The sequence below is a fragment of the Ranitomeya variabilis genome, chromosome 5 (genome assembly GCF_051348905.1).
Source record: "Ranitomeya variabilis isolate aRanVar5 chromosome 5, aRanVar5.hap1, whole genome shotgun sequence".
Taxonomy (NCBI): Eukaryota; Metazoa; Chordata; class Amphibia; order Anura; family Dendrobatidae; genus Ranitomeya; species Ranitomeya variabilis.
Window position 1 is genome coordinate 560,275,829 of NC_135236.1, and position 24,062 is coordinate 560,299,890.

The 24,062-nt window shown below is 43.0% G+C and overlaps 1 protein-coding gene across 1 annotated transcript in view; it reads left to right on the forward strand.

Annotated features, from left to right (window-relative positions):
• The window catches only part of PDLIM4 (PDZ and LIM domain 4), a 349,721-nt gene that overhangs the window by 255,988 nt on the left and 69,671 nt on the right, over positions 1-24,062 (forward strand). The window contains exon 4 of the mRNA XM_077265960.1: positions 8,052-8,248. Coding sequence (XP_077122075.1) covers positions 8,052-8,248 — 197 coding nt within the window. The remainder of the gene's footprint in view (positions 1-8,051; positions 8,249-24,062) is intronic.

The following is a 24,062-nucleotide window of genomic DNA, read 5'->3' on the forward strand; positions in this document are numbered from 1 at the left end:
TTTAGGTGTAAGCGGCACGAGCGGGCAAGAGATTGTATATGGGATGTGAAGGAGAGATCGGAGTCAAACAAAACACCCAGACAGTGTGCCTGCTGCCGGGGTGTTGTTATGGTGCCACCCACGGAGAGGGAAATGTCAGATTTAGGGAGGTTAGTAGATGGCGGGAGCAGAAGAAGTTCAGTTTTGGAGAGGTTGAGTTTCAGATAGAGAGCGGGCATGATGTTGGAGACTGTGGACAGACAGACAGTGGCGTTCTGTAGTACAGCGGGGGTAAGGTCAGGGGATGACGTGTGTAGTTGTGTGTCATCAGCATAAAGATGGTACTGAAAGCCAAATCTGCTGATGGTCTGTCCAATTGGGGCTGTGTAGAGGGAGAAGAGAAGGGGGCCAAGGACTGAGCCCTGGGGTACCCCGACAGTGAGAGGAAGAGGAGATGAAGTGGAACCAGAGAACAGAACACTGAAGGAGCGGTCAGAAAGATAGGAGGAGAACCAAGAGAAAGCAGTGTCCTTAATGCCTAGTGACTGGAGCCTAAAGCAGGAACAGCAGGAAAAACGTGATTCCACAAGACGACAGCCGTATCGCGCTGCCGCGCTTCCACGGGTCTTGATGGACGCACTATGTCCCGGAAGTATTTCGCTGTGTTCCGGGACATAGTGCGCTGGCGCATGGGCACTAATGCTTTTCGGCTTTGCCTGCAGTTGGACAAAGCATACTGCGCGTGCACAAGGCAAGATTGCATTGTGCACGTGTGTTCTACAGAGGAAACTTAATCAAATTCAGGACAATATTGCAGCCAGCGGGAAAGGAAGGGGTGAATGAAAGAACAGAAAACACCGCCCATTGGACCGTAAACAGGGTCCGCCAAATTCAGGTGACAGAGTCCCTTTAAGTGTATGAGGAAATCTGCACTAACAAATTGGTATGAGCTATTTGTACTGGCCTGCCGTATTTGCTTGCAGGCACAGGACTTTCTGGCCAAACATCTCCACTTTGGTCCGGTCTGTCCAAAGGACTTTGTTACAGAAAGGCTGTGCTTTGCTCAGATGCCTCCTTACTGTTGCCATACAATGTTTATTTATTTTTTTTTATAAAGAAGAGACTTTTTTGGCAATTTATATAAACAAGCCATATTGTACTAATATAAACTTGAACAGTTAACATTCTGAGGCCTTTAGAGTCTGAACTGTAACTCTTGGGTTTTTTGCAATCTCTCTGAGGATTGCATGGTCTGACCTTTGAGTGAATTCACTGCAACTTCCACTCCTGGGAAGATGTTTAACACTTGTGAATAATCTTTCACCATTAACCAATTTTGTTAAATAAATAATGTCATGGTGTGATTTGTCATGCCTTGTTGTTCCTCGGAGTTTGCAATTACGGAACTTTAAGACTTTTCTCAATTTTTTTTTTTTTTTTATGATCTGATGCGTAAAACCATAGACTTAATCCGATTTCTGTTATCTCTGTAAAATAAGAGGAGGTAGATTTGATACATGTTAATAAGATCTGGAGCTTCCTTAAATTCATTCTCTTTCAATTTCCTTTGTTCTTTGAAATCTAACATGATTTTCATTAATACATTTTCTGAGACTTTTATGCAGTGTTATTCCATTCTTGTGCTGCATTTATACTTTGTGCTGCTCAATTCAGTTGAACTCATCTGCATTCAGAAAATTGTTATCAGAATTTTACTTTCGGAAACCACCTTAAAGTGTAACTGTACTTTCAGGTAACTTTTCAAAGTACTATGTAGTGTGTAAATATGAGGAATATTAATATTTCTGGCCATTATATGACATATCCTGCATTTTTAGCAATTTATCCCCAAGCTTTAGAAACCTAAGTATTTTCTCTTTCTTTGAATTTTCTCCTTCTTTGCTTTTTTTCTCCCTGAAGCTTTTTTCCCACTTCCAACCCATCTGCGTTTATAGGCATTGCAGACAAATTTGTTGTCAGATTTACAGGGAACTTGACAGTAGATACATGCTGCCCAAACCCCGGGCAGCATGAATTAAAGACTAATTGTGTTCTTACAGCCCTGCATGTTTTACTCTGAAATGCTCAGTACACACATACAAATAGGAGGAGTCCTGTCAGTCAAGAGAAGTAGTGCAGGAAGAAACCGCTGAGACCTGCCACTTAAACTAGTCATCCAAGTTCCCTTGTCTACAGTTGGCTTTTAAAAGTATAGTTTCTCTGAAACCCCACAGTGTTTCATATTAAAACGCGAACAGCTATTGTTAGGTCAGAAGTAATTACTATTTAAAGGCAATTGGCCTCTGACAGACACTGACAGGATGGTATTTTAAAGGGAATCTGTCACCAGTTTTATACTTTATAAACCATGCCCATCACCTTTTAAAGCATTTAAACGGGGTTCCTACAACCTCATTACACATTCATTGGTGCCCCTGCACACCTTCGAAAAATTGGTTTATTTGTGTCCCACATAGCATGCAAATTGCGCAGTCCTGTCTGATGAGCAAATCAAGATTGCTTCAAAAATTTCTTCAAACGCCACCTTTTCTATCTTGATGGAAATTAATGATGTCACCTTCGTCATCCTTACAGTGCTTAAAGTCTCACGCCTGCACAGTTGAATCGCTGACATGCACAGGTGAACTTCGCTCTGCCCTAGGGTCATGTAATGTGCAGGTGTTGGCTTCAATTCTATGTCACCAGCTCCGTGGCTGTTCAGTAGGGCAGAGTAAGGTGCGCATGCACATGTCTCTGATTCCACTATGCAGGCGGGACACTTCCATCAATATAGATGAGGCAGCATTTGAAGAGACTGGGGCGGAGCTGTGCGCAATCTGTTGACATCCATCGGACCGCACAGCGTAATTTGCAAGCAGCACGGGACATGAATAAAACACTTTTTTAATGGTATGCAGTTGCACTTAGGAATAGGTTTAAAGGGGTTAGTGGTAGCACCATTTACAGGCGTTAAAAGGTGATTGACATGGTTTATAAGGTATAAAACTGGTGACAGGTTCCCTCTAAAGGAACCGTAGTTTTTTGCTATTAAACTATCCCCAGTGTGTTGTTAGTGATGCAATGTGCATCACTAACATATTGTTTTCATGCAAAACCGCGCAGTATTCATGCCAAAGAATCACTTTGTATAGTTATACTCTATCTTGTCTTTCAGTCATAGGAGTGGGCTTCTATTGTTTTCAGTCATTGTCTTGTCATCTTATCCACGCACTTTGATTGATCTTCAGTACTGTCCCAACGTTACAAGAATCTTTTCTGTAATTCCACGGGTGTGCATTGACGAGCCACTCCCCGGGCATGCGCACTGAAGTACTGAGTGCACATGCTCTGGAGCCACTACGTGTCACTGGCTTTGTGACGTCACTACACTGACTTCGTCTCCGCATGTGGGCCGAATAATTTTGATTGTAACTCTAGCTGTCGGATGATCGCCAATATGGGCTCCATTCATCAAAGCTTTTACTCCGGTTAAATGCTTTGAAAAGTCTCAGAGTTTTCAACTCCAGGTGCATTTGTTACACCTCAAATCTTTCTCCTAACAGGATCTGGAGCAGGATTTGTGGCAAGACGCACACAGAGGTGTTCGCCACTTGTCTGATGCTCCTGATACATGAAGAGGCGTATGCCCCCATGAACCATGAGCCTCTGACTCCAGCACATCTCTTGAACAACACTAACCTTGATGTATCTGGCCATATAACCTAAATTTAAGAACATTGATCGGAAAGTTGTGTGAGAATTGTCAGTGATTTTATTCTGGATCTTCTCATGACAATCTAACGTCTAGTGGCAGCTGTAGGGACACAGTGGTGCTACCATCCAACAGTACGGTGTGGGAAAATATTAAATCCTGAGAACCAGTTTTCTTTTCCCAAGGTCAGGATATATGGTGACTTGTGTCACAATTCCCTGGAGAACAGTCATATGTATTTGTCATGCAACCTATTTTATATCATTGCTGTATAGGGACATTATAATCCTGCTCCTCTTAGGGAAAATAATTGCAGTCCCATGCAAAAATCACTGGTTCGAGGCTAATAGGAGAGCAAAGAGCTATGTGTGTTATGTATTTCTTAACCCCAGTCAGAAAAATTGTGCTAGACCCGTGCAAGAGGAGGTGATGAGTGTGGAGAAAGCGACAGCAGGGGGTGTAGAAGTCTGGAAGGAGCAGATACTTCCTCCATCACTCTGACGTACTTTTAGCCTTTATGGTGACGGGGCTTAGGATCCATAGGAATTTGTCAAGTGTACATGTTGATTGCTTCTTTTCATGATTGTTTTCTTCCTTTTCAAAGCTTCCTACTTGTACAATGTTTCATTCTTTGTAGATAAGTGATGGATGGCTTTTCCATATGACTCTTGACATTTGTTCTGTGCCACAGAAGAGTACGTAATAAGAGGCATCTGGATTGAATGTCACCCCAAGTTCTTTCTTCTAAGAGAACTTTCAGCTCTTTCATAATTACGTTGATGAAATGTATTTCTCATCAAAAGCACAGAAAGGGTTATCTACATGTGAAATAGCCATTGTCATGTCTCAGACCGAAAATCTTTTACTATTACTCTACCCGTACAATCTGGAAAACACTATTACGACGTCTCCAACATAGATCAGATCACAGTATGATTAAATGTCTCGCTCTTGCTTGACCAAAAGTAAAGTGATACATTGAAAAGTTAATAAAATGAACATTTTGAAGCTGTAAGTGTTGTAATTGGTATTCACATTGAAAACAGAATAAAGTAAACTAGCAAACTTTTTTAGAATATGAATAGAGTATGGAAGCACCTACGACCTTAGTCTAGATCTCACTTACTTTAGATGCTGCCGATCCTGTTATATTGTCTTTTCTGATTTCATAATGTTCAAACCTTGTATTTAGCTATTCTCATCTTCTAGGGTAAAATTTCACTTGTTTGCAAGTACTGAGAACTGAAAGGATAGGTTTGCAGTTCACCAGATGTTTTCTTCTATGCTGAATGCATGGTGAAGTGCCCAATTTCTCTGAATTCTCGAGTTAGTCAATTGTAGTTGATTGGTCCTGATTATTAGAATATAAATGAGCAAATCTGATGATAATAATGGCATGACAGTAATGCAATCTGTTTATAACATACTTGATCGTGGCCCGATTCTAACGCATCGGGTATTCTAGAATATGCATCTGCACGTAGTATATTGCACAGCCCACGTAGTATATTGCCCAGCCACGTAGTATATTGCCCAGTTACGTAGTATATTGCACAGCCACGTAGTATATTGCCCAGTTACGTAGTATATTGCCCAGCCACATAGTATATTGCCCAGTTACGTAGTATATTGCCCAGTGACGTAGTATACAGCACAGAGCCACATAGTATATTGCACAGCGACATAGTATACAGCACAGAGCCAGGTAGTATATTGGCCAGTCACGTAGTATATTGCCCAGCTACATAGTATATTGCCCAGCCACGTATGTCACAGGTTAAAAAATAAACATATACTCACCTTCCGAGGGCCCCTTTTAGTTCTGTTGCCTGTGTGCGGTGCAGGCGGCAGCTTCCGGTCCCAGGGTGTGATGACGTCGTGGTCACATGACCGTGACGTCATGGCAGGTCCTTCTGGCATACCATCCTTGCCATCGGAACCTGCCGCTTGCATGGAGCGGTCACTGGAGCGTCGCGAGGAGCGGGAAAGGCGGCGGAAGGTGAGTATATAATGATTTTTTATTTTTTTTAATTATTTTTAACATTAGATTTTTTTACTATTGACGCTGCATAGGCAGCATCAATAGTAAAAACTTGGTCACACAGGGTTAATAGCGGCGGTAACGGAGTGAGTTACCCGCGGCATAACGCGGTCTGTTACCCTGGCATTAAACCTGTGTGAGCGGTGACAGCGGGGAGTATGGAGCGGGCGCCGGGCACTGACTGCAGGGGAGTAGGGAGGGACTAATCGGACTGTGGCCGTCACTGATTGGTCGCGGCAGCCATGACAGGCAGCTGGCGCGACCAATCAGCGACGCGGGATTTCCGTGACGGAAGTTGCAGACAGAAAGACAGACAGAAAGACGGAAGTACCCCTTAGACTGTTATATATATAGATACTCTTGTATGTTTTGTGTGATTTAGCAGAATGTCCCGTTAACAAATATATTCCTGATTATTCTTTGGATAGTTCATAAATGTGTGAACAGTAAATGCTGGGGTTCCAATGCTGGAATAAAGAAACTGTACCGTTCTATATGTAGTATACTATGTACTTATTTAGAAAGTTCATTCAAGGGCTTTTCTGGGTTATTATCAATATTAGATCAGATGCCTAGTTCCCCCCTTTGATCAGCTGAGTAAATGGGAGCGGCACTTCACCAATCAAGCTGATAAGCAGGTTTCACCGGAAGTCAAACACCCACCAATCAGATATTGATGGCCATCAACATTAGTCTGAAAACGCATGAATGAGTATTGTTAATTCTTCATCTAAATCAATTTTACTTCCTGCTATCATGACAATTATTCACATATGGAAGTGGATATTAGACATAACTTTTACCATTGTTGGAATAAAACTTAAGAAAACCAAATTATTGAAAAATAAATGTAAACCTACGTCTAGAAAAGTACATGGGGATCAATAAGGCAACTTTCCCCAATTGCTCCACTGCAGGCACTTGCTCTTCACTGACACCATCACTACACTACTGATTGTGAACAATCTTCCACACGAGCACAAAACACTACTTCTTTCTTTCAATGTTCTTTTTATTAAAAAAATCAGCATATTACAAACTCTTTCACGAAATAACTAAGAGTTTGTAGTCAACTAAATGAAATACAGGCATAATAATCCTCATATATCGGGTATTATTCAACCTAATCCTGCATTATTATAATCCTGCATTATTATAATTTACAGTTATCTTCTTGTTTACAAACATATTTTTAAAACATCAAATTAAGAGAAGAGGAATAGAAAAAGGCTTCTAGTTAGAGGATCAGAAAACACTACTTTGCCATTCTGCCTTCGTTCTATTAGTGTTAGATTGGCTTTTTGCTACATTTAGCCAGTACATTTAGGTTCCTTCATTATTTATAACAGAAAGAGGACCTTTCACCAGATCAAAAGTGGCCAGCTTTTGCTCCTAATATATTCCTATTGCTACCCTGAACATTCTGTATTATTTTTTAAATCGGCTTTGATTCAAAGATATGGGCCTCTTTATTTAGGTCTCCTTTTCATGGTCTTTACCAATGGAAGTTGCTTACAAGACTAAAAACACAACTCCAGAGAATTCTGTGAGATCCGCCACCTTGTAAAGACCATAAAAATGTAGTACAAAATAAAAGGATCCATATCACAGGAACCATATCGTGAATTCACCTAATTCAGTCTGCCCAAACCGTGGTTAGCATGAAATTCAGCCTGAATGCACAAGTGCAGCCCGGTGTATAGTCCAGAACGCTCCAGTGTTTCAGACAAAATAAACCTTAAAGAGTTCAACGAAAAAGTGGAACAAGCTGGCTGGTGATGGAGCCAGACTAGTCTTGTTTTCCCACTTGGGGAAAATACCGTATGTTTTGTTTTGCCCTAAAGATCAGCGTTCATGGCAGCACATCCTAATCAGGACCCACATTGCCAAGAACAGTGGTATCCTTCGCGCACTGAACAATTTATTACAGATCAGAAGCACAGTCGGCCTGTGTAGACATACATAATAGTGCAGTTCATAGTACAATGTAGAATATAATGGTTCAATTGAAAGGGTAAATGATGGTTTTCAGGTTGCTTTTGTCAAGGCCCTGGGTGCTCCCCACCCCTTTTTAATACAGGGCCAAATCATTGCAGATAAAGATCATACAGCAAAACCATAGTAAGAGGAATGCAATTTTTTTTTTTTAGAACTTGTTGCACATTTTTTAGGTTTTCAACTTCCATATGTCAATAATAGCACCAACATTATATTCTTGGAAGAAAACAATCTTGTATGAAAAGCTGCTAAACTTCATGATTTTATGCTTTTATGCTAAGATCTTTTATGTTTTTTTTTTTTATTGTATTTTTTATTCAGGATATTTTCCCAACAGAAAGTGCTAACAACAGGAGATCCACTCCAGTTTCTCCGCGAGGCAGTCCAAGTGATGTCCGACCAATGCTCAACAGTCAGTACAACAATCCATCCAGGCTCTACACAAACAACAACAACAATTCTATAGAATCACATCTATCTTCACATATGGGCAGGATCAATATCTCTCCTCCCCAAAGGTATGCTCACTCAACGATTTTTATCTTGTTTTTTACTGATCAGTGTGATTAATTGTGAAAATGTAGCACCCATACCCATTAGTATGCCTGTTAATGATTCAGCCAGACCATTCTAATATTAAATTCTAACATTAGTATAATACTGTCCACCAGTTTCACATTTTTTTAAGGGTAATTTAGTATTTTTATGTTGATGACCTATCCTGTTCCCCAGGTATCAGCTATTATCTCCTCCAGCAGTGATCATATGTAGACCATGTATGGAGCCCAACAACGCAGCTCTATACATTGTTTAGTGGGGTGCCAAGTGTCACATAACCACCAATTCTGTATTACAATAATTATATATATATGTAATGTTCCCATAATATAAACAAAAAAATATTATTACTATTCATAGTGTCAAAGTTTTAAGTTTGAATGCAGACTCAAAGGAGTATTCCCATCTCCAAGATCCTATCCCAATAAGTAGTAGGTGTAATAATATTAGCATATAGCTCCAATAAGAAATGTAATATAGTTTTTCTGATTCTCTATGTCTCTTTCCTCATGTGCAGGCATTGCAGGACCTTAGGTATCCATGGTTACGACCACGGATGACAGTGACAGTTAGTTAGCTAGTTTCTAGTGGTCGTAACATGGATGCCTTAGGTCCTGAAATGCCTGCACATGAGGAAAGAGACATAGAGAATCAGAACAACCAAACTACATTTCTAATTGGAGGTGTTTGCTAATATTATTATTATTAGTACGCCTACTACATATTAGGATAGGATCCTGGAGATGGGAATACAACTTTAAGTCCATCGAGTTCAACCTATAGCCTAACATGTTGATTCAGAGGAAGGAAAAATCCTCAGAGGGCAGACATTAGTAGCTCCATATTAGGGGAAAAATTCCTTGCTGACTCCATACAGCAATCAAACTTGCTCCCTAGAACAATGCCCCATCACAAAATCTAATGCCCATAATCTGTAGTATTGTACTGTATTTATCAAAAAAAAGGAATAGAGTCCCTCCTTGAATTTTAGTAATGGATCAGCCATTATTATATTGATGATTTATAGCAGCACGGTGGCTCAGTGGTAACACAGCAGCCTTGCAGTGCTTGAATCCTGGGTTCAAATTCCACAGAGGACAACATCTGCAAGGAGTTTGTATGTTCTCCCCGTGTTTGCGTGGGTTTCCTCCGGGTTCTCCGGTTTGCTTCCACATTCCAAAGACATACTGATAGGGAATTTAGATTGTGAGCCCCATCGGGGATAGCGATGATAATGTGTGCAACACTGTAAAGAGCTGCGGAATATGTTAGCGCTATATAAAAATAAAGATTATTATTTATCATGTATAGGTCATCAGTAGCAAAGTACAGATAAATCCCTTCAATGTGGCCAAGGTGGGGAGAAAGTAAAAATAAAGATACCTATCGCCAAAATGCCACTACTCCTCATTCAGTACTGTGGCCTCCAGATACAAATTTAGCAGGGCAATGTCACATGAATGCTGCAGCCAATCAATGGCCACTGATTAGCTGCAGCCTTCACTTTCAATCTGAGTGGAAAAAGCCTCAATCCTATGGTAGCCACTCCAGTCCTGACATCTTCATTTCTGGTCCTGTGCTTAACATAAGAGATCTGTTCCTGTTTTGGCATGTGAAAAAAGCCTAATCTGAAAGCTTACTTACTATTCATTGAAAGCCTATTGTTTAAATCAGGTTTTTGTTACGTGTATTTTTATTTTTTTTTTTTTAAATGCGGGCATTTTTTTTCATGTTACAATTTTAGAAAGAAATAGTAATCTTGCAATTTTCACTGTTGCCACTGGGGCTTTTTTAGACTGTCCTTTTTGAAAGAGGTTTTAGCAAGGTTCCATTTCAACCAGGGCGTGATTGTAATGACTGATAGCTCCTCTATACACCTTATAACATTGGAGATGTTACAGCTCCCCCTGCCTCACCTCCCTTCAAATGTCCTTTGCACACGCTTATTAGATGCTTCAATACAAAAGAGATGGTTGGCGTCTATTTATTGTGGCTAATGTTCATGTATTGTTTCCTGATGGGACATTAAACGCTAAAAAAAAAAACAGTAGCCAGTGAGAAAATTGCCAGATTTCTATTTTTTTTTTCTAATAAATATCATGAAATGAAAAAAAAGACCACATATAAAAATAAAAATAAATGTAACACAAAAGCCGGATTTTAATCAAAAGGTCATATTTTGATAATAACAGCTTCTAATTAAGTGGCCAGCCACCTTGTCTGTCATGCCCAATGCATAGATACAAAGAGAGGTTCTATTGCTTTTGGGTCATATCCTGACACTAGAAACTCCATTTCTATAACAGTGAGGACACAACTTCTGACAGTGCAGACACATACATGCATCAGTGTATACCAGAGCACCAGTGGCCTCCAGCCAGCACCACTCGGGAAATGTCGGGGCCACTGAAGAAGAATAGGAACACATAGCTAGAGAAATTAGTATCAACAAGAATGACATGAGAGATGAAAACATAAGCCCAGGTCTGTACTATGTGACATACCACGCATTACTGTGACTGTGACATGAAATCAACCATGGACAGAAAGTTTGGAAGCCGACCCCAGTCCAGCTGTGCTGAATCATATGGATGTATACATTGACACTGAAAGGAAATCTTTCTGTATACAATAATACTGCCAAATATGGCTTACTAAATGGAATTTCTACAAGCTTGTGCTATGCATTTGTCAGCGGAGATTTGCTCTGTGTTATAAAATAAGGTTGTAGGCTACGTGTCAACGCAGGATATTTCTGTAAAATGTCATTTTTAGTAGCAAATTTATTGAAGACTGTCAACCACAACACCAGGTTTCCTTAAACATTTCTCATGAAATGTAATGGCAGGATTCAGCAAAGTCAGATGACTGCCTAGTGGAAAAACTTTTTCTTTTTTGGAGTATTTCCCTAGAAGATTGCTGTGTATCACAGAAAAGAAATGTATATTTTATTTATTTTTCCTCCATTTTTTTAAAAGGCATCATTTTTTTTGTATAACAAAGTTATAATGTGTAAATAGAGCCAATAACATTCACAATTTGCAATTGAAAGACGGTTTTCCCTGGCTTATTAACTGGCATGGTTTTGGGAATAATTCTGTTTGGGGACTATACCTGCCCTTCTGTCCTTTCACAGGTAAAGAACCATTGCACAATGCATATATGGCGAGAAGTGTTATCTGAGATGGCAGATGTCCACATCCTTATGCTGCTGCATTCTTTTCCCGTCTTGTAAATAATGGTGAATGTGGGAGATTAGATCTACAGTGGGTACGGAAAGTATTCCAACCCATTTAAATTTTTCACTCGTTGTTTCATTGCAGCCATTTGGTAAATTCAAAACAGTTAATTTTTTTCACATTAATGTACACTCTGCACCCCATCTTGACTGAAAAAAAACAGAAATGTAGTAATTTTTGCAAATTTATTACAAAAGAAAAACTGAAATATCACATGGTTATAAGTATTCAGACCCTTTGCTCAGTAATGAGTAGAAGCACCCTGAGTCTTGGGAATGATGCAACAAGTTTTTCACACCTTGATTTGGGGATCCTCTGCCATTCTTCCTTGCAGATCCTCTCCAGTTCCGTCAGGATGGATGGTGAACATTGGTGGACAGCCATTTTCAGGTCTCTCCTGAGATGCTCAATTGGGTTAAGGTCAGGGCTCTAGCTGGGCCAGTCAAGAATGGTCACTGAGTTGTTCTTAAGCCACTCCTTTGTTATTTTAGTTGTGTGCTTAGGGTCATTGTCTTGTTGGAAGGTGAACCCTCGGCCAAGTCTGAGGTCTAGAGCACTCTGGAAGAGGTTTTCATCCAGGATATCTCTGTACTTGGCCGCATTCATGTTTCCTTCAATGACAACCAGTCATCCTGTCCCTGCAGCTAAAAAACACCCCAATATTATGATGCTGCCACCACCATGTTTCACTGTTGGGATTGTATTGGGCAGGTGATGAGCAGTGCCTGATTTTCTCCACACATACCGCTTAAAATTATCACCAAAAAGGGCTATCTTCGTCTCATCAGACCAGAGAATCTTATTTCTTATAGTCTGGGAGTCCTTTATGTGTTTTTTTTTTTAGCACTGAGGAGAGGCTTCCGTTGGGCCACTCTGCCATAAAGGCCCAATTGGTGGAGGGCTGCAGTGATAGTTGACTTTGTGGAACTTTCTCCCATCTCCCTAATGCATCTCTGGAGCTCAGCCACAGTGATCTTGGGGTTCTTTACCTCTCTCACCAAGGCTCTTCTCCCATGATTGCTCAGTTTGGCTGGATGGCCAGGTCTAGGAAGAGATCTGGTGGTTCCAAACTTCTTCCATTTAAGGATTATGGAGGCCACTCTGCTCTTGAGAACCTTGAGTACTGCAGAAATTCTGTTGTAACCTTGGCCAGATCTGTGCCTTGCCACAATTCTGTCTCTGAGCTCCTTGGCCAGTTCCTTTGACCTCATGATTCTCATTTGGTCTGACATGCACTGTGAGCTGTGAGGTCTAATATAGACAGGTGTGTGCCTTTCCAAATCAAGTCTTATCAGTTTAATTAAACACAGCTGGCCTCCATTGAAGGAGTAGAATCATCTCAAGGAGGATCACAAGGAAATGGACAGCATGTGACTTAAATATGAGTGTCTGAGCAAAGGGTCTGATTACTTATGACCAGGGCCGTATTTGCCACTAGGCACTTGAGGGCACGTACCTAGGGTGGGGACAATGCAGGGGGCGGTGTCATGGTTCCCAATGGCAAGGGAACATCAGAGAACATAAATAACAGAACAGCTCTTGGGTGATGGAATCTCGAGCTGACCGTGAGCTAAACCTACCACACAACTAACAGTGGCCGGGTGGCGTACCTACGTTTTATCCCTAGACGCCTAGCGCCAGCCGGAGGACTAACTAACCCTAATAGAGGAAAAGACAGACCTGGCTTACCTCTAGGGAAATTCCCCCAAAAAGGAGACAGAAGCCCCCCACATATATTGACGGTGAGTTCAGAGGAAAAGACATACGCAGTATGAAGGTAGGTTCAGCAAAGCGAGGTCCGCTTACTAGATAGCAAGAAGATACAATAGGGAACTTCACGGTCAGCTGAAAACCCTATTAAAATACCATCCCGAAATTACTTTAAGACTCATGTGTCAACTCATGACACCGGAGTGGCAATTTCGGCCCACAAGAGCTTCCAGCTACAGAAAAATAACATAACTGTGAACTGGAACAAAAATGCAAAACAAACTTAGGACTAAGAGTCCAACTTAGCTGATAGTAGTCTAGAAGCAGGAACATGCAACAGAAAGGCTCTGGTTACATTGATGGCCGGCACTAGAATAACTGAGCAGCAAGGCTAAATAGGATACTCCCATATCCTGATGGAAACAGGTGAACAGAGAAAGTGAAGCACACAAGTCCAGTACCACCAGTGACCACCGGGGGAGCCCAAAAACCAAATTCACAACAGTACCCCCCCCCTCAAGGAGGGGGCACCGAACCCTCACAAGAACCACCAGGGCGATCAGGATGAGCCCTATGAAAGGCACGGACCAAATCAGAGGCATGAACATCAGAGGCTGTCACCCAAGAATTATCCTCCTGACCGTAGCCCTTCCACTTGACCAGATACTGAAGTTTCCGTCTGGAAACACGGGAGTCCAAGATCTTCTCCACAACGTACTCCAATTCACCCTCAATCAACACCGGAGCGGGAGGCTCAACGGAAGGCACAACCGGTACCTCATACCTGCGCAATAATGACCGATGGAAGACATTATGGATAGAAAAAGATGCTGGGAGGTCCAATCGAAAGGACACGGGGTTAAGAATCTCCAAAATCTTATACGGGCCGATGAACCGAGGCTTAAACTTAGGAGAAGAAACCCTCATAGGGACAAAACGAGAAGACAACCACACCAAGTCCCCAACACGAAGACGAGGACCAACACGACGACGGCGGTTAGCAAAATGCCGAGTCTTTTCCTGGGACAACTCCAAATTGTCCACCACCTGTCCCCAAATCCGATGCAACCTATCCACCATAGTATCCACTCCAGGACAATCCGAAGACTCCACCTGACCGGAAGAAAAACGAGGATGAAACCCCGAATTGCAAAAGAAAGGAGAAACCAAAGTGGCAGAACTAGCCCGATTATTGAGGGCAAACTCCGCCAACGGCAAAAAGGCAACCCAGTCATCCTGATCTGCAGACACAAAACACCTCAAATAAGTCTCCAAGGTCTGATTAGTTTGCTCAGTCTGGCCATTAGTCTGAGGATGGAACGCAGACGAAAAAGACAAATCAATGCCCATCCTAGCACAGAACGCCCACCAAAATCTAGACACGAACTGGGTCCCCCTGTCAGAAACGATATTCTCCGGAATACCATGCAAGCGAACCACATTTTGAAAAAACAGAGGAACCAACTCGGATGAGGAAGGCAACTTAGGCAAGGGCACCAAATGAACCATCTTTGAAAAACGGTCACACACCACCCAGATGACAGACATTTTCTGAGAAACAGGGAGATCAGAAATAAAATCCATAGAGATGTGAGTCCAAGGCCTCTTCGGAATAGGCAAAGATAACAACAATCCGCTAGCCCGAGAACAACAAGGTTTGGCCCGAGCACAAACATCACAAGACTGCACAAAAACTCGTACATCTCGAGACAGGGAAGGCCACCAGAAGGACCTAGCCACCAAATCCCTGGTACCAAAGATCCCGGGATGACCTGCCAACACAGAAGAATGAACCTCCGAGATGACTCTACTGGTCCAATCATCAGGAACAAACAGTCTACCAGGCGGGCAACGATCAGGTCTATCCGCCTGAAACTCCTGCAAAGCCCGTCGCAGGTCTGGGGAAACAGCAGATAATATCACCCCATCCTTAAGGATACCTGTAGGTTCAGAATCACCAGGGGAATCAGGCTCAAAACTCCTAGAAAGGGCATCCGCCTTCACATTTTTAGAACCTGGTAAGTATGAGACCACAAAATTAAACCGAGAGAAAAACAACGACCAGCGCGCCTGTCTAGGATTCAGGCGCCTGGCAGACTCAAGATAAATCAAATTCTTCTGATCGGTCAATACCACCACCTGATGTCTAGCCCCCTCAAGCCAATGACGCCACTCCTCAAAAGCCCACTTCATAGCCAAAAGCTCCCGATTACCAATATCATAATTTCGCTCGGCGGGCGAAAATTTTCGAGAAAAGAACGCACAAGGTCTCATCACGGAGCAGTCGGAACTTTTCTGCGACAAGACCGCCCCAGCTCCGATCTCGGAAGCATCGACCTCAACCTGAAAAGGAAGAGTAACATCAGGCTGACGCAACACAGGGGCGGAAGAAAAGCGGCGCTTAAGCTCCCGAAAGGCCTCCACAGCAGCAGGGGACCAATCAGCAACATCAGCACCCTTTTTGGTCAAATCAGTCAAAGGTTTAGCAACATCAGAAAAACCAGTTATAAATCGACGATAAAAATTAGCAAAGCCCAAAAATTTCTGAAGGCTCTTAAGAGAAGAAGGTTGCGTCCAATCACAAATAGCCCGAACCTTGACAGGATCCATCTCAATGGAAGAGGGGGAAAAAATGTACCCCAAAAAAGAAATCTTTTGAACCCCAAAAATACACTTAGAACCCTTCACACACAAGGAATTAGCCCGCAAAACCTGAAAAACCCTCCTGACCTGTTGGACATGAGAATCCCAGTCATCCGAAAAAATCAAAATATCATCCAGATACACGATCATAAATTTATCCAAATATTCACGGAAAATGTCATGCATAAAGGACTGAAAGACTGAAGGGGCATTTGAAAGACCAAAAGGCATTACTAAATACTCAAAATGGCCCTCGGGCGTATTAAATGCGGTTTTCCACTCATCCCCCTGCTTAATTCGCACCAAATTATACGCCCCACGGAGATCAATCTTAGAGAACCACTTAGCCCCTTTTATTCGAGCAAACAAATCAGTCAGCAGTGGCAGAGGATACTGATATTTGACTGTAATTTTATTCAAGAGTCGATAATCAATACACGGCCTCAAAGAGCCATCTTTTTTAGATACAAAGAAAAAAACGGCTCCTAAGGGAGATGAAGAAGGACGAATATGTCCCTTTTCCAGGGACTCCTTAATATATTCTCGCATAGCAGCATGTTCAGGTACAGATAGATTAAATAAACGACCCTTTGGAAATGTACTGCCCGGAATCAGATCTATGGCACAATCGCAATCTCTGTGAGGAGGTAGTGAACCAAGCTTAGGCTCCTCAAAAACATCACGATAATCAGATAAAAATTCCGGAATCTCAGAGGGAATAGATGACGAAATGGAAACCAAAGGTACGTCCCCATGAGCCCCCTGACATCCCCAGCTTAACACAGACATTGCTTTCCAGTCAAGGACTGGGTTATGAGATTGTAACCATGGTAATCCGAGCACCAAAACGTCATGTAGATTGTACAACACAAGGAAGCGAATCATCTCCTGATGGTCTGGATTCATACGCATAGTCACTTGTGTCCAGTATTGTGGTTTATTACTAGCCAATGGTGTAGAGTCAATACCCTTCAGAGGTATAGGAACTTCCAGAGGCTCTAGATCAAACCCACAGCGCCTGGCAAAGGACCAATCCATTAGACTCAAAGCGGCGCCAGAGTCGACATAGGCATCCGCGGTAATTGACGATAATGAACAAATCAAGGTCACAGACAAAATAAACTTAGACTGTAAAGTGCCAATTGAAATAGACTTATCAAACTTTTTTGTACGTTTAGAGCATGCTGATATAACATGAGTTGAATCACCACAATAGAAGCACAACCCATTTTTTCGCCTAAAATTCTGCCGTTCGCTTCTGGACAGAATTCTATCACATTGCATATTTTCTGGAGCCTTCTCAGAAGACACCGCCAAATGGTGCACAGGTTTGCGCTCCCGCAAACGCCGATCAATCTGAATAGCCATTGTCATGGACTCATTCAGACCTGTAGGTGCAGGGAACCCCACCATAACATCTTTAATGGCATCAGAGAGACCCTCTCTGAAATTCGCCGCCAGGGCGCACTCATTCCACTGAGTAAGCACAGACCATTTACGAAATTTTTGGCAGTATATTTCAGCTTCATCTTGCCCTTGAGATAGGGCCATCAAGGCTTTTTCAGCCTGAATCTCTAAGTTAGGTTCCTCATAAAGCAACCCCAAAGCCAGAAAAAACGCATCCACATTGAGCAACGCAGGATCCCCGGGTGCCAATGCAAATGCCCAGTCTTGAGGGTCACCCCGCAGCAAGGAAATTACTATCCTAACCTGCTGTGCGGGATCTCCAGCGGAGCGAGATCTCAGGGAAAGAAATAATTTACAATTATTTTTGAAATTCAGGAAACGAGATCTATCCCCGGAGAAAAATTCTGGTATAGGAATTCTAGGTTCAGATATAGGAGCATGAATAACAAAATCCTGTAAATTTTGAACCTTCGTAGCAAGATTATTCAAACCTGTAGCCAAACTCTGAGGATCCATTTTAATCAGGTGAGATCAGAGCCATTCAAGGATTAGAAGGAGAGAGAGAGACAAAGGCAGCAATTAGAGCAGAAATGCAACTAAGTCAACTATAGAGCAAGCTCAGAGGGAAAAAAAAAAAATAAAAAATCTGCAGACTTCTTTTTCTCTCCTTTCTTCTGCCAACGGTTTTAACACTGGGCCGTCCATACTGTCATGGTTCCCAATGGCAAGGGAACATCAGAGAACATAAATAACAGAACAGCTCTTGGGTGATGGAATCTCGAGCTGACCGTGAGCTAAACCTACCACACAACTAACAGTGGCCGGGTGGCGTACCTACATTTTATCCCTAGACGCCTAGCGCCAGCCGGAGGACTAACTAACCCTAATAGAGGAAAAGACAGACCTGGCTTACCTCTAGGGAAATTCCCCCAAAAAGGAGACAGAAGCCCCCCACATATATTGACGGTGAGTTCAGAGGAAAAGACATACGCAGTATGAAGGTAGGTTCAGCAAAGCGAGGTCCGCTCACTAGATAGCAAGAAGATACAATAGGGAACTTCACGGTCAGCTGAAAACCCTATTAAAATACCATCCCGAAATTACTTTAAGACTCATGTGTCAACTCATGACACCGGAGTGGCAATTTCGGCCCACAAGAGCTTCCAGCTACAGAAAAATAACATAACTGTGAACTGGAACAAAAATGCAAAACAAACTTAGGACTAAGAGTCCAACTTAGCTGATAGTAGTCTAGAAGCAGGAACATGCAACAGAAAGGCTCTGGTTACATTGATGGCCGGCACTAGAATAACTGAGCAGCAAGGCTAAATAGGATACTCCCATATCCTGATGGAAACAGGTGAACAGAGAAAGTGAAGCACACAAGTCCAGTACCACCAGTGACCACTGGGGGAGCCCAAAAACCAAATTCACAACAGGGCGGCACCTGAGCAAGGTTTTTTTTTTTTATAAGTCCTGGGTCACCTCCCAACCGACCGCCCCCCCGGCCGCCCGCCCGCTCCCACCCACCTACCACCCACCCTCCTTGAAGATGATACTCACCCTGCTCCAGCGATGCCTGGTCTCGGCGTCTGCAGTTCGTCCTGAATGAGCGGTCACGTGGTACCGCTCATTAAGGTCATGAATATGCGTATATTCATTACCTTAATGAGCGGTATCACATGACCGCTCACACAGGAAGAAGGTGCTGCGTCGGGAGTCGGGACAGAGCCAGAGGGATGTCGGCGCGACCGCGTGGTGTGGGACAGGTGAGTATGGGGGACGGGGGACAGGGGAGGGAGGATGAAGGAGGACGGTAAGCCGCGCTATGCAAGATGGGAGCGAGGGGGTGGAGAGATGAGTCATGCATACAGGAGGGGGAATATGAGTCATGCATATAGGGGGGGAATATGAGCCATGCATACAGGAGGTGGGGGGGAATATGAGCCATGCATACAGGGGGAATATGAGCCATGCATACAGGGGGAATATGAGCCATGCATACAGGGGGGAATATGAGCCATGCATACAGGAGGTGGGGGGAATATGAGCCATGCATACAGGGAGGGGGAATATGAGCCATGCATACAGGAGGGGGAATATGAGCCATGCATACAGGGTGGGTATATGAGCCATGCATACAGGGGGGAGCACTGTGTGGCCATTATACAGTATTTAGCATCATGTGTGGCCATTATACATTATGGAGCATCATGTGTGGCCATTATACAGTATTGAGCATCATGTGAGGCCATTATACAGTATTGAGCATCATGTTTGGCCATTATATACTATGGAGCATCATGTGTGGCCATTATACAGTATTGAGCATCATGTGTGGCCATTATACAGTATGGAGCATCATGTGTGGTGGCCGTTATACAGTATTGAGCATCATGTGTGGCCATTATATACTATGGAGCATCATGTGTGGCCATTATACAGTATTGAGCATCATGTGTGGCCATTATACAGTATGGAGCATCATGTGTGGTGGCCGTTATACAGTATTGAGCATCATGTGTGGCCATTACACAGTATGGAGCATCATGTGTGGTGGCCGTTATACAGTATTGAGCATCATGTGTGGCCATTATACAGTATGGAGCATCATGTGTGGCCATTATACAGTATGGAGCACTGTGTGGCCATATTTATTTTTGTTTATAATTATTGTATGTAAAACAGTGTGATCAGCAGTGCCAAATGGCTGTGGTTGGGACGTGGATATGGGTGTGACTAGTTGTGAAATGCGTGTGGTCAGAGGCATGGCCTAAAATTTGCCGCGGCGCACGTAACTTTATACCTCCTTCCCTTCTTCAAAAGTTGGGAGGTATGGTACCGCATTTGCCAGATCATGGCAAGTGCCGCAAATCCCATAGGGAATGAATGAGGCCGAACGCAGTGTTGCCTTAAGTGATCCGTTACGCGGCACATGCAGAAAAACTGCCCGATCTGCTGCAAAAGGCGACTTTCACATCAGCGATTCTTACCAAAGTCACTGCCGATAGTGTCATACTCACCAAAGGGGGAGGCAGCACTAAAAGTGCCTAGGGCAGCAGAAACTCTAAATACGGCCCTGCTTATGACCATGTGATATTTCAGTTTTTCTTTTTTATTAAATTTGCAAAAATGTCTACATTTCTGTTTCTTTTCAGTCAAGATGGGGTGCAGAGTGTACATTAATGTGAAAAAAATGAACTTTTTTGACTTTACCAAATGGCTGCCATGAAACAAAGAGTGAAAGATTTAAAGGGGTCTGAATACTTTCCGTACCCACTGTATACCCGAAGCTTCAAGATTCAGAAGCTATTTTAACATATAGTTGTGTGAAAAAGTTTTTGCCTGATTCCAAATTTTCAATTCTTTTACATGTTTGTCACCCTTAGGCTATGTTCACACGTTGCGGTTTTTGCTGCGGATCCACAGCGGTTTTCACGCTGCGGATCCGCAGCAGTTTTCCATGCGGTGTACAGTACAATGTTAACCTATGGAAAACAAAAACCGCAGTGCACATGCTGCGGAAAATTCATCGCGGAAACGCTGCGGAAAAAAAGAAGTAGCATGTCACTTCTTTCTGCGGATTCCGCAGCGGTTTTCAACCTGCACCAATAGGAAAATGCAGTTGAAAACCCGCAGAGGAATCCGCAGAAGAAACCGCGTGAAAATCCGCAGTGAAAACCGCAGTGGTTTTGCACTGCGGATTTTCCAAATCCGCTGCGGACAAATCCGCAGCAAAATCCGCAACGTGTGCACATACCCTTAAATGTTTCAGATCACCAAACAAATTTAAATATTAGATAAAGATCTAAAGGTCTTTTTTATTAAGGGAAAAAGAAATTCTGTGGTTAAATATATTTTTATTAAAGAGAAGAGAATTTTACAAGAAAAACAGTAGTTGAAAACTACGTCAATGATCAAAGTACTTTTTCTTATAATATACAATTCGAGAAGAGTAACACAAAAAAACACTCATTCACAAACCTTGCATAAATCTTACAAAAAAAGAGAGAAAAAAAAAAAAATTGGAGTAAACCCTCAAGAATGACTACGGTATCTTTCACATATAAGCAATGACTCCTTGCCCCTGCAACAGGCGAGGACTTTCATTACCGTAAATAAAGTAAAGCATACCTAAAATCAGTTCGCCCATGTCCCCTAAAGCGAGACATGCACGCAGATGGTATCATTATAAAAGTAACTGGTAAATCATGGTACAGACCTATCACACCGAGCTGGTGGAAGGTGAACAGCTCACCCAGGGGGGAGATAGAAAGAAGAAAAAATAGAGGGGGGAGCCCAATTAGGTGGGGCTCAAGAAAAGATATTTAAAATGAGAACATGAAAAGAAAGGAAGAGTAGCTTAGTAATCGACTGTAGAAAAGACAGGTGTATTCAGGTAAACAGGTCAGGGAAACGAGCAGAATCTTTAAATAGAATCCATTCAGTCCAGGTACCTAAGAAGAAGACCCTTGTCTGTGAAAGGTCTGCTTCAATTTCCTCCATCCTAAAGATGGTTTCAAATTCTGAAAACCACTCCACAACATCGGGGGGAACCGGGTCTCGCCATCGGCGGGGGATGACCGTTCTAGCAGCTGCTAGGCAAAATTTAAGGATGTCCTTTTTTTGGGATCTCACCGAACCGGGAATCATGGAGAGCAATGCCATCTCCGGAGTACCGGTGATGTGCTTGCCTGTGATCAAACCATAATTTCGGAACACTTGGTCCCAGAATGTTCTAATCAAGGGGCAGTCCCACCAGATATGCAAAAGGGAGCCAATGCCATTTCCACACCTCCAGCAGCAGTTTGAAATTGAGGGAGAAAATTTGTGTAACCTGTCAGGTGTGAGGTACCACCTATATTGCAGTTTATACCCCTTCTCCGAGGCCTCACTGGAACTCGGGAGTTTATGGTTCATCAGGAAGCAACGCTCCCAATCCTCATCCGACAGAGTCCGCCCTAAATCCTTCTCCCAAGCAGACTGGAAATAGAGCCTTGCGTCAGAGTCAGGTGTTGAAAAAATTGAGTAGAGGGAAGAGATTCCCCTGCTCGGGGCGTCACCACCGGCAAACAACAGTTCCAAGGGAGAGAGTCTACAGTTCGAACCCCTAGGCAAATTCAAAGAGGCCAGGAAAGACCGGACCTGCAAGTACTCCCACCATAGAAGTTTAGTGGAGAGAGATTGGGTTTGGAGGGAACAGAGGGTGGGAATCTCGCCACGCTGTAAGATATCACCAACCCGTATGTCATCCTCGTATTTCCATCCCATGAAGGCTTTCCTGTGAATGCCCGGAGGAAATGCCGGGTTGCAAAAAATAGGTGTAAGAAGGCTGGCCCCAGAAGGAGCGGACCCCTTCACCCCACTGCAGTGCCATGCCCTCATAGCCTCTGAGGTTAAGAAGGAAAATCTCCCCCGTTGAAGAGCATATTGCTTTGGGATCCACTGAAGATACTGAAGAGGCAAATCGGACCATTCTTGTTCCAACTCTACCCATTTTTTAAATTTAATTTTATATTTCCAGTCCAAGAGGCGAACTAATATGGCCGCCCTGCAATAGTTTCGGAGGTTGGGTAGACCAACCCCACCAAACTGGCGTGGCCTAGATAAAACCTTGTAACTCACCCTCGGTGTTTTCCCCTTCCAGATAAAACGGGAAATCAAGGACTGTATTTTAATAAAAAACGATTTATATGGCCAAATGGGAATTGCCTGAAAGATATAAAGAAATCTCGGCAGGATATCCATCTTTACCACCTGAATCCTACCGAGCCACGACAGCCTCAATGGGCCGTAAGACTCCAGAAGGGATCCCACCTTGTTCAAAATGACCTGATGGTTCAAAGAAAATAATTGAAGAGGATCCGAGGTGAGGTTCACCCCGAGATATGAAATCTGATCCCGTTGCCATCTGAAGGGGAAGGCCTGCTTCAAGGAAGCCACCACGGAAGAAGATAGAGAAATGTTTAGGACCTCAGTTTTGGAGTAATTAATCTTGAAGTTACTTAAATCCCCGAAGGATTCGAACTCCTTCATAAGCACTGGAAAAGAGACGACTGGGTTAGAGACAAAGAGGAGGATGTCGTCGGCAAATAGGGCCGTTTTATGGTTAGAGTTTCCAACCTGAATCCCTGAGATACTGTCATTAACTCGGATAGCCTTAGCCAAATGCTCAATAACTAAAACATATAATAGGGGCGACAACGGGCAGCCTTGTCTAGTACCGTTCTGGATATAAAAACGATCGGACAAAGATCCATTGACTCTAACACGAGCTGAGGGTTTTGAATATAATGACATAGTTTTCCCCAGGAAATTGGATTGTAAGCCAATATGGGTCAGGGTCTCCCGTAGAAAATCCCAATGGACTCTATCAAAGGCCTTTTCCGCGTCAATTGACAGAAGACAAAGAGGGGACTTTTGCATCTTGGTCCTCTCAATAAGGAGAAGAGACCTGATAATGCTGTCCCGCGCCTCCCGGCCCTTGACAAAGCCCACCTGATCAATGTCGATAATAGATGGGAGAAGTCCCGACAATCTGTCAGCCAATATCTTAGCAAATAATTTTACATCGACGTTGATCAGGGAGATTGGCCTATAACTCCCGGCCAGTAGGGGATCTTTATTAGGCTTTAGCAGAACAGAAATATGAGCCTCTAGAGACTGGGGGGTAAAACTATTCTCCTCAGAAATCGCATTAAAGGTGAGGACCATTTGGGGAAGCAAGTCAGATAGAAGGGATTTATAGAATAAGGGAGTGAGCCCATCCGGCCCA